Here is an 11,918-nt window from a genome sequence, read left to right as displayed (position 1 = left end):
GTTTTTAAACTTTGTGTCTCTCGTAGCAGGAAAGGATGCCTTAGTTTTCTCTTCTGAGGAAAGTCTTCGTAAGCTGAAACTTAGAAATCAAAGTCATAGCTATTTGAACCTCGTGATGGTATCTAAATTCTGAAAGACTGGGCTCCCATGGAGAGTTTTTCAACTGTGATGGTGAACTAAACTTGAACACGCCTTGGGCTCTGCATCATAAACTGTAAATATGCTGTAAAACTTCTCTGAGAGTAACTAAGTGTACTGCTATAAATAGAATTTATTTTTTTTTAAATCAGTGCTTTGTATTTAAATCTACTTTTTTTTTGTTTTGTTATAATCTGGCACAAGTTTATATGGTTTATTTTTCTCCTTGGCTTGACCACAACCAAATTCAACAATATAGTCAGGATAAATTCAACAGTATAGTCGGGAAGCGATGGGTTTTGCATCTCTAGTGCCATGTATTTCCATGATGCTTTTGCAGAGAGACATGGAGTTATGTTCAGCTCCGGAGTTGAAAGTTTCTATTCTCTCTGCGTGTAAATAACTTTCCATGCCTGAATAGCCCCATTGCCTCCGGTGGACTGTTAAGGTGTGAAATTGCTCATGTGTGTAAATGTCTGTGAAAGAAAGGCTGACTGAAAAGGAGCTGGACAAGAGCTGAGAGGCAGGGGGTAGGGTGAGACGTCAAAAGACACTTGAACTTCCATTTGTTCTTTTTTGATCACAGGCCCTCCCCACTATTCTACTTTGACAGACCTGCGCAGCAGCTACAAAATGCAAATAGTCTTCCGGTGTTTGTTGCCATGGTTTTCTAGGCCAAACAAGAACATTAACTAGGATTTGTCTCACAGCCTGTGTATTTTAAGGTATGAATAACACATTGCATGTTTATTAGAAATAGAGCAAGCAAGGCAGAACTGTCCAGCAGAAAGAAAAACGTTAATACTTTATATTGAGATGCTTTTAATTTTGCATCTAATTTGCATGATAATCACCAATTATAACATGGAAATATTTTACTGGTAGCTTTTACATCTAAGATCTTTAGAAAAGTGGATGTTGTTCTGTATTTTCCTTTTAGGTAACTTAGAAGCTACTACATTTCATTTATAATTAATTTGTTCTTAAAAGGCTCCTAAATTGTTTATTCTGGCAAAAGATCTGAAATGATCTTTGTGTTGCTAAAGCAGTTATTTCCCATGCAAGTAAGAAGATTTCAATGGAAGCACAGGCTGCTATTGTTAATCCCTTATTGCTTACAGAATAGGAAGCACCTAGTCATGCAACTTTACTTTTCTCTCAGTCTGTGAGGTCAAGCCCTTAGAGGAGGGCAGGAAATGCACTGTGTGCAGCTGCACTGCTGCAGCCTGTCCTGGGATTTTAGGGACTAGCAACTGTTAGGCATCTTTTACAGTAGCAGGACACTGGAACTATATGGTCTTTAAGGTCCCTTCCAACCCAAACCGTTCTGAGATTACATGATTCTTTGAGTGCAGTACTCAGGAGGGAAGATGTTAGGATCCTAGGATGCCATGTTCATTTGTCTGTTTAGGATAGAAGCAGAGCTTTTCTGTTGACTATTGAAGGGCAGGAAAACTTAAAAGCCTGCATAAGTAGGGATATGTAATTGAGTTATTGGGCAAAATTTTGTGTAACAGTGAACCAGCCAATTCTGAGAGCTCTAAAGTGGTCACTTGAGCAGAGACAGTCAGTGGGTTATTTAGATTATTTTTATTACAGCCCAGAAAGGGATGATAAACTAAATGATTGTTTGATGCTCCAGCTGGCTGTGTATTTCTGACTTGATTGTACCATGTAGTTGCAATAGTTTCCTTATTAGCCTGGTTGTCTGAGAAAACAAGGCATCTGCACATGGTCTGCCCAAATCCTCAACTTCCAGTCTGGTATCTCAAAGCTTTTCAATCCTAAACATCCACTGGTCAGATTATGTGACCAATGCATCTGTTCTTGAACAAGCAGCAGTCACAAGTATTGAGGCCATGTTGCTGAGAACACAGCTGTGCTGGGCAGGGCACGTCTCCAGGATGAAGGACCAACCACCCCCTCCCTAAGATCCTGCTTTATGGTGAACTTGCCACCGGCTGCTGCAAGAGAGGAGCCCCAAAGAGGAGATACAAGGACTTCTTGAAACAACATCTCAGCCTTGGCCATATTGACCACCATAACTGGTCTACTCTGACCTCCAACCAGGAGGCCTGGAGACACCCCATCTATAACGCTGCTGATGCCTTTGAGAAAGCACACAGGATCACCCTTGAGGAGAAAAGGCAACGCAGAAAGAATCGTGCCTTGCAGAATTTACCACCTAAGGAGTCTTTCTGCTGTGCCTTTTGCAATCGGACATGCCTGTCTCATATTGGCCTTTTCAGCCACCAACGCGCTTGCAACAAACGTGGGTAGAGCCCTTCCCAAATCTTCGTTCGCGAAGCCCAGCCATGATCTCAAAGCTTCTGTGGGCACCGTGAGAACAGTCAGATGGGCAGAGGCAAGAGATGAATTGCTGACTCTGCTTCAGGAGTGGCACCTGAGTGAGCTATTGCATGTCCAAGGATCCACCCTGAAGAGATGCCATAAATGACTGTGTCAGAGCTGCACAGGAGAAGATAAAAAGCTCCAGGAAATGGGATTTTGTCAGTTCTGCTGCTCTGGTTATGGGTCTTCCTGGCTTATAGTAAGGTCTAAAGTCAGTATTTTCCCTCTCTACCTGAAGCCTGCCTGTAATTCTGAAAGAAACACTGTGTTTCAGTGCAGCGTGCCTCCCACCCAGTACTTTTTCCTACTTGCTAACAAGTTGGGGTGCCTTTTTTTTTTTTTTCCCCAGCAGAGTCCCAATAATTGCTGCATATTTGTAAAAGGAAACTGTGATAAACACCACATAAATTACATGTTACATGTGGCCAGCCAACCTCAGAGCACGCAGGAGCTGCTGGTCACAGGTGTACCAGGTGTGGCTGCTTTTCATCTGCATGGAAATGTTGAGACTTCAGAGGAATTAGAAGTGACTTTAGACTGGACAGTGCTGTGGGGATTGGGTCTTGAATTGCCTCTTCTGAAGGTGTTGGGTAAACCTGGCTGTTAGAGTTGGCTGCAGATCCAGTGTGGGCAAGGGCTGGGCTGCACCTGACCTGGGCTGTACCTGGGGTACTGAGGAGCATCCAAGGGAGAGCAGCAAAGATGGGAAAGGGTCTTGATTTGAAGCCGTGTGAAGACACTGAGGGCACTTGGTGTGTTCAGATGGAGAAGAAGAGACTGAGGGGAGACCTTGCTGCAGTTCCAACTTCCTGAGGAGGGGCAGGCCCTGAGCTCTGCTCTGGGGGACCAGGGACAGCACCCAGGGAATGGCTGGAGCTGTGCCAGGGCAGGCTCAGGTTGGATCTCAGGCAAAGGTTCTTCCCCCAGAGGCTGGTTGGGCACTGCCCAGGCTCCCCAGGGCAGTGGGCACAGCCCCAAGGCTGCCAGAGCTCCAGGAGGGTTTGGCTGATCCTCTGGGGCACAGGGAGTGACTCCTGGGGATGGTCCTGTGCAGGGCTGAGGGTTGGACTCGATGATTCTTGTGGGTCCCTTCCAACTCTGCATCTTCTGTGAGGAGGTGCAGGGTGGTGCGAGGGCAGGGGCAGGAGGGCTTTGTGGGGTGTCTTCACTTAGATGTTACTAGAAAAACCCGGTCAATAACTTAAACAGTTACCGAACCCCTTCCCCCCCCCCAAAAAAAAAAAAATCTCTGAAAAGAGCTTGCCAACTCCGGGAGGGCCGCTCGGGGCCGCCGCGGGACCCGCCGCGCTCGGCACTTTCCGCTCTCTCCGTGAATCTTCGGCCTCTCCCGCGCTCCTCGGCCTCGCTCGGCAAGTTTTCCGCCCGTTGTCGGGTAACGCGGAGCAATCGCGGGGCAAAGCCGCGGCTGTGGTGAGAGCGGGCGGGGGGCGCGGCTGGGCCGGGCTCGGCCCCGCCCGCGGGTCGGTCGCAATCGGTGGGAGGTGCGGGGCGGTGGGTCCCGAGGGCGGGCGGGTCCGCCCACGGGTGCGAACGTGGCGGCCGGACACGCGTGTTTGGCCGGCTCGGGCCCGGGGGTGCGCGGGGCCCACTCTGGGCCGGCGAAGGGTGACCACGACCCGGCCGAGGGACCCCTGCGGGGCCCGGCCCAGCAGCGCGGGCCCGGCCCGGAGCTCCGCGCCCTCTTGACTGAGGCAGGACTCAAACAGGTTTTTACTCTGTCTGTTTTACTACTTAGAGGAGACTGTATTTATTTACTCACTAACCATCTTTTTGTAGCACAGCACAGTTTTGTGTTGTTTCTTTTTTTCTGGGGCTGACTGTTTTGAACTATTTCAGGTTTAAAAGCCAGCGTTTCTTATAGGTAGAGGTTTTAGGAAAAGCTTCTGCTTTTACTTTGGTAGCTGTCGAGTCTTGTCAGGGCACTGTTGAGGCAATGCGGGCAGAAACCCCATTTCACGGTGTGCCTGGAGGTGGGGGCTGGTGGCTGTAGCAGCTCCAAACCCAGTCGTGATAAGCCTCCCTTAAATGCTACCTGTGCTGATAATATTGTGACAGCATAAAAGCAGTTTTTAAGGAATTGTCCCCAGAGACAGAATAGCTTTTTTGTTTTCCTGAACGTTTATGACTGTCTTGTGATGTATGTGCAGGTGTCCTGGCTCACCACTATCATTTGCAGCAATAGGAGTCTCGAGGTTCCCTACCTAAGTCCCAGAAAATTCAAACCCAACAAATCAAAGCTATTTGTTTTATAATTTAAATACTCTGTCAACTTGTAAGTGATGAATTGAGAGGTTTTTCTGGGGGAAAATTGCCTCATATTGGAAGATAATCTTCCCCTACTCATAAAATTACAGACTCTTTGGGAAGTCTGGGTGGGTGGGTGCAGACAGACATGACTCCTTGCCCATGCTCTGAGATGATGGACAGTTATCAGTCTGCATTGGTCCCTGTACTGGTGATGTTTGACAAACACTGAAATAAGGTTGGACTTCCCCAAAAGATCTGATATCGTGAGCACAGGACCAAGTTAGTGTTGGTGTATGATGTCTGGACTAGACCTGGCTTGTGTCTGGCTGGTTAGGGACAGAGAATTACCTTCAATCTTTCTTTCCTCTGGGAGCAGTCATTAATGTTCTGTCTAATGTTGATCTCTGTGAACGTCATGAAGCTCAACAAGGCCAAGTGCAAAGTCCTCCCCCTGGGTTTGAGCACATGTGTTTTGGACTCAGTTCTTAATCTGGTTATTGATTTGCCATAACTCCCAAATGTCCTGAGAAGGACTTGGGGGTGTTGGTGGGTGAGAGGCTGGACATGCCTTGTCTGTGTGTGCTGGGATGCAGAAACCCTCCATATCCTGTGCTGATCCCACAGCGTGGGCAGCAGGGGAGGGGGGGATTCTGCCCCTCTGCCCCCTCAGGTGAGACCCCACCTGCAGAGCTGCCTCCAGATACAGGGAGCTCCTCTGGAGCAAGTCCAGAGGAGGCCACGGAGATGCTCTGAGGGCTGGAGCTCCTCTGCTCTGGAGCCAGGCTGGGACAGCTGGGGGTGTTCACCTGGAGAAGAAAAGGCTCCAGGAGCACATGTGGCCTTCCAGTATCCTGAGGAATCAGTGCCGGTAGCTTGGGGTGCAACTGCAGTGCCAGCTGCAGGCTCAGCTCTGGGTGGCCAGAGAACCAGGCAAGAAGCTGTGAACTGCCAACCCTTTGCATAACAAAGGTCACAGGGACCTGTGGCCCAGCCAGGTGAGAGACACTCCAGACACAACAGGAGCCAACAACCCCCAGACTTTTTCACCCTTAGAGTATAAAGCCCAGGGGTTCCTTTGTACGGGATCCCTCCTCAGAGGCACCAGTTTGGGTTTTTATTTTGTTGTTGCACCAAGATTAAATTATTTTAAGGATCAGGACGTCTGAGACTGCTCTGGGAAACCTGGGGTGGAGCTGTTAAGGAAACTCTGACTGTGTGTGTGGGGTGAGCAGCTGTGCAGGGGCCTTGGTCCCAGCTCAGGTGACTGACAGGGGAACTCCTGGACAGGTTGTACAGGGAAGTTTCCTTAACAAGTATTTAAAGGAGACTTATAGGAAAAATGGAGAGAGACTTCTTACCAGGGCCTGTACTGACAGGACGAAGGGATAATGGTTTGAAACGGGCACATGGTAGGTTTAGTCTGAAGAAAAGTTTTATGATGAGAGTGGTGAGTCCTTGGCACAGGTTGCCCAGAGAAGCTGTGGCTGCCCCATCCCTGGAAGTGTCCAAGGTCAGGTTGGATGGGGCTTGGAGCACCTGTGGAAGGTGTCCCTGCCCATGGCAGGGGGTGGAAGGAGATGACCTTTAAAGGTCCCTTCCAACCCAAACCATTCTGTGATTCCATGAGCTCTTACTGATTTCATAAATTGCCTGTGGCTTGTTTCAGAACGGTCTCTCAGGTGCATCTGATCTGATTACTGAGACCAGGTGTCAGGGCTTGGTCATGTTCTATTCCAAGCCACAAAGTGGTTAACTTTTTCAGAAATTATTTTTTTTTAAGCCTTGAAAAAAATAGACTGTACAGGGCCAGAATCATTTGTAGAGGCAGTGCTGCTTGGTTTTCTTTTTCTTTTTTTTTCCTTGAAGACTTTTGAAGAGGCATCTCTCAAAGCTACAGTGTAAATACATGAGCTAGAAGCAACATTAAATACATGAATAATGAATTCCCAAGATTAGAGAGAGCAAATGGATGTTGGTTTAGTTATTCTTACACCACTGTGTAACCCATTTATGTAAGCAAATTATTTATTTGTGTAAAGGCAGTCTGCTGCACAATTCTATATAGTTATTGTGATGGTAGAAAGTATTTTATATCAGGGATTGTCTGTAACTTACATGACAATATCACTGAATCTTGTTTTAGTAAGTGCCAGTCTGCCTTTTTAAATATACACAGTATTGATGAAAAATTGTTCTTGCTGTCTATTAATGCCAAAAGGGATGGTTATATTAGTGAGCTGATCAAGAGATGCAGTTTGGAAGACTGACAAACTTAATCTCTTCCATTACTGAAGGGGACTGAAATACCTGAAAAATAATAAGTGATATTTAGGACTACGGATGCAAGGAACACTTAAAAGCAGAAAATGGTGGCTGTTGAGTAGACATTACAGCTGTATAGTTTCTTTGATAAAACCATTATTTCATACCAAATGGTGTTTTGTTTTCCTTTAGGCATCTCACATTTTTATTTTAATCTAAAGTGGAATTCTTTATTCATTCAAATTTTTAGCCCAGATAAAGCTTATATGCAAATATGGACTAAATTCTCCCCCTGTTAGAAGAAAATGAAGCAGATAAAATAAGGACTAAAGTGGTAGTATGGATACAGAACTCTGGAACAGAATTGGAGATATGAGAAAACTTAAAATGTATGAAATCAAGATGAAAAACACACGAAATTTTATTTGAATTTTTGGGGAGGTTTTTTTGCATGGCAATAAAACTAGACCCACTGGGTTCCACTTTGGGAATACTGAGGATTTTGAAAGAGTGTGAAGATAAAGGTGGATGGATCTTGTTGAAAGATGAAATCGCTTGTCTGCAGGCTGACTGTTCCTCTGTCTGGTAGTTCATGCTGTTCCTTGTAGTATCAGAGGCAAGATACAGAATTGCCAACTTACTGAGCAGTTGCCCACCTTTCTAACCTAAGTGACCAGCAAATTAGTTACTTTAGGTACTGACAGAAGGTTTGAAGAGAAGAAGCCTTAAAAGAAGAGTCTGTTCATGTCCGTTTCACATCCTGGTAACCTCAGCCAGTCTCACTGCTGAGCATGTGTGTGCCTGCAGGTTCTGAACTCACTGTTTAGCTGCACAGAAGAAAAGGTCTCTTCCCCTTAAGTGTCACAGGAGTATTTTAAACCTTTCATGGTTTGTTTGGTTGTAGTTTTGGGGGGTTTTTTGTTTCGGTTTGGTTTTCACCAGGTCTTGGCAGGGTCCTGCACCTGGGGAGGAATAACCCCATGCCCCAGCCCAGGCTGGGGGCTGCCATGGTGGGCAGCAGCTCAGTGGAGAAGGCCTGGGGGTTCCAGTGGACACCAGTTGTCCCTGACCAGCCCTGGGACCAGGGTGGGGGATCCTGGGGTGTGTGAGGAAGGGCATTTCCAGCAGGTCAGGGAGGGGATCCTGCCCCTCTGCTTAGCCCTCACCTGGGCTCAGCAGAGTAAGGCCTCACCCGGAGTGCTGTGTCCAGTTCTGGGCTGAGGGAGCTGGGGCTGTTCAGCCTCCAGAGGAGACACTGAGAGGGGACCTCATCCCTGTCTGTCACTGTCTGCAGGGAGAGGGCAGAGGATGGATCAGGCTCTGCTGGGGGGGCCCAGCAACGGGACAAGAGGAATGGGCAGAAACTGGAACACAGGAAGTTTCATCTGAAAATTAAGAAGAACTTCTTCACTGTGCAATGAACAGGCTGCCCAGAGACAATGTGGAGTCTCCTTCACTGGAGATATTCCAGAACCCTCTTGACACAGTCTTGTGCCATGTGCTCTGGGAAGACCCTGCTGGAACAGGGAGGTGGGACCAGATGACCCGCTCTGTGGTCCCTTCCAACCTGAACTGTTCACTGACTGTGATTATTTGCTGGTAAATCAAGGTGTTTTGGTCCAGCTGTTTTTCTTTTGAATCCAAGCCAATAAGATCCCACAGCACAAATCCCAAAGGCTGTCTCTGTACATAAAGTATTACATATTAGTGACTTTCTCCATTTCTGACTCACAGCTCTGAAAAGAGTTTTGTTCTTGGGTTCTTTTCTGTGGAACATTAGCACTTACTGAGTATTTTCATTCAAATCTTGGTAATAGTTCCAATGTAGCAGTTAAACTAATCCTGTATGATTTCAAAAGTCCAGGTTCCAAAGTGGTGACAACTTTTAAAACTTAATTTGAAACCCAGAAGTGAGACTTTACAACATAAAGTAGCTCAGTCTGTACCTTAATTAACATCTTTGGATATGAAGCGCTGAAAATATCTTTCTGGTAAATTCTGTGTTATTTCAGAGTCCTTTGAAATAGGCCAGCACAAGCCACTGGTACAGTGCACTGGTGTGCACTGTAAATCTAGACTACAAGGCTCTGTGTTTCTCCATGTTTTTTAAAAAAATACCACTGTGAACTTTCTCATGTCTGTGCAGTGTGTGTTAACAGGATGATACTGTAGTTTTATTTTCCCACATTTTTCAAGCATACTCATTATATATAGTACGTAAGATAAACATAATACGGCATATATAGTGTATATGTATTATCTGTGTAAGCATACCTGCTAGAGATGTTTGCTTTCCTTGTACAGGTTTGCAGTCTGTGGCAGCTCCTGTTGTTATGGCTGTGTACGTGGATCATCGGACAGACGCTCCTGATTCCGTTGCCTCCCCTTCCCACATTGCTTGGCACCCACTTCACCCACTCCTGGCAGTCGCTTCTATCAGCACAGCAGCTGGGGGCTGTGTGGATATCTACCTGGAACAGGTGAATAATCAGCAACTTTGCTTTTGGTTTTGATATGGAGTCACAGAATCACAGACTGATTTGGATTGGAAAGGACCTTAAAGCCCACCCAGTTCTAGCACTTGCCGTGGCCAGGGACACCCAAGCTCCAAGCCCCATCCAACTTGGCCTTGAACACTCCCAGGGAAGCCACAGCTGCTTTGGGCAACCTCTCATAGTTTAAAAAACTTCACATTTTTTTATCTATATTTACAGCCTTACTTATGCTCTGTAAATCCCTCTCTCTGGATTTTAATTACTGTCCATGTCCTGTGCTATCTAGGACATGACAGATTCATCAGCTACTCATTATGTGTTTTTAAAACGATCTTCATAAATTAAATTGATCTTTTGATTGAAATTTGATCTTTACAGCCTTTAAATCTTGTTTGTGATGACTACTGATTTGCTTTGTACTTCTCATAGTATGAGAATTTCAGGCTTATAAGTAAAATGAACACATGCTGTTGCTTCTTTTTAACTATTAAGTGAATAGCACATACAAAGAAGTGGAAATTAAACAAATCATTCCACCACCTTGAGACTGAACTGATTTGCTATACTCAACTTGTTCCATTTGAGTAGGTTGTTTCCTAGTACAGTTTCTGTCTGTAGACAGATATTTCCTTTGCATACTCTAAACTTTACATGAGAGGGCTTTGGTTTGCATAATTTTTAGGAAAAAAGCTTGCTATTTAGGGAAATAGCACTACAAGTTATATAGCAGCAGTCTTACTGGAAATGTGTAAGTCTGTTAATAGGAGTAGTCTATAAAATGTGTACTTTTCAAAGGGTATTATGAAAAATTGTTATCCTAGTTTTATAAATGAAAAAATAAATACATAGAGAGGTTAAATGAATCACTTGAAATGTTCTTGCAAACATGCCCAAAGGAGGATCTGCCTTTAAGAGCTATTGGAGCATTAGATTATTCTAATAATAATAGTGATGTGCTTTATTCTTTTTCAACACTTGGGGGATTTTTTTACCTTGAAATGTGCTCAAAGCCTTGTTGTCCTTCATACAGGAGTGGAAGCTTGATATTGACTGGGAGCTGCTCCTGTGTGCTGGGAGGGAAGAACAGCCTGGAAAAGCAGAGCCAGGCTTTCCCTCACTCAACACTGCTGAATTCTCATTAACAATTTCCAAATGGATGTACTGCGTGTTGTAGCACATTCTCATTTTAGCACATAAAAGAGCTGTAACGAGAATTTGTGTAGCCACTTGATATCTCTGGCAGGTAGCTCTCCTACATGCCAGTCCTTTATCACAGGAAAATATCTTGCTGACGGGACAGTGAATCTGAAGGTTTGGCTGCATCCATGTGCTGAGTTTCCATCGAGCTGAGCTTGCGCTGATTTCGGTTCACAGGGAGAACATGTGTCTGATTCACATGTGGAGAGAAGCTTTCAGGTCACATTGCTTGCCTGGCACCCTTCTAGACCCATCCTGGCAGCAGGATGGGAGATGGGAGAAGTTGTGGTGCTGAACAAACAAGAAAAGGAGCAGCACATTGTACCCCCAGATCACAGCACCAAAATCACAGTCCTGAGCTGGAGCACGAGTGGTACCTGCCTCGTGTCTGGGGATGAGGTGAGTGGCTGAAATGCCAGTTAGTGTGTCTGTTGTGGAACACAGTGTTGGAAGCTCTGTGATGGGGAGGGATCATGGAATGGATTGTTAGGGGAAGGGAGAGTTTTGTGGGAGAGAAATTTCTTTTCTTTAGGTACAAATTAAAACTCCTTGAGAATAAAATCAAATCTTAGGGGTTTAACTTTTTCTACAGTACTCATTGCTGTTCTACCAATTTCTCTTTAAATAAAAGTGTAACTAACCTCAGTAAGTGTTGGAGTGTCCTGTGCAGGGCCAGGAGCTGGACTCAATGATCCTTGTGGGTCCCTTCCAACTCAAGATATTCTATGATTCTACAATTCTATCTTCACTGAGATTTCTGTCATCATAAATCCTGAAATGCGAGAAAATTATTTGAAGATAACTTAAGAAAGTTGGAATAGGATGCTGTGAAAATCAGAAGCTCTTAATTTATGTTTTAAGTAACAAATAACATGGATGACTTTAAGGTTTTTATCACACAAAAGAATCCTAAAGACTTAAGTGCCTTCTTATGATGAAAACCTATTTGTAAGGCAAATAACTTTCATAACAAGGAACTAAAGCTTTAGATTGTTAAGAGTGAGTGGGAAAATACAGGATAGAATGTGAAAACATATCTATTTGGAAGGGACCCAGATAGATAATGAGGTCAATGTCCTTTGTCCTTTTCAAATACCATTTGAAAACAGACCAGTTCTACATCCTTTCCAGTGAAGTAGTAGTGAGTTTTTGGTTTTTTTTTTCATTTCCAATCTTATGTGTTTCAAACTCAGAATTGAGTTTGCA

At 45.0% G+C, this 11,918-nt stretch overlaps 1 protein-coding gene across 1 annotated transcript in view; it reads left to right on the top strand.

Annotated features, from left to right (window-relative positions):
- Nucleotides 1-8: 8 nt before the first annotated feature.
- IFT140 (intraflagellar transport 140) overlaps nucleotides 9-11,918 on the top strand; it is an 80,412-nt gene continuing 68,502 nt past the window's right edge. The window contains exons 1-3 of the mRNA XM_018067578.2: nucleotides 9-214; nucleotides 9,325-9,500; nucleotides 10,890-11,111. Coding sequence (XP_017923067.1) covers nucleotides 9,354-9,500; nucleotides 10,890-11,111 — 369 coding nt within the window. The 5' untranslated portion in view covers nucleotides 9-214; nucleotides 9,325-9,353. The remainder of the gene's footprint in view (nucleotides 215-9,324; nucleotides 9,501-10,889; nucleotides 11,112-11,918) is intronic.

This window comes from Manacus vitellinus, unplaced genomic scaffold, assembly GCF_001715985.3.
Source record: "Manacus vitellinus isolate BGI_N305 unplaced genomic scaffold, ASM171598v3 scaffold_12_pilon, whole genome shotgun sequence".
NCBI classification, from domain to species: Eukaryota; Metazoa; Chordata; class Aves; order Passeriformes; family Pipridae; genus Manacus; species Manacus vitellinus.
This window is presented reverse-complemented; position numbering and strand designations above follow the sequence as displayed.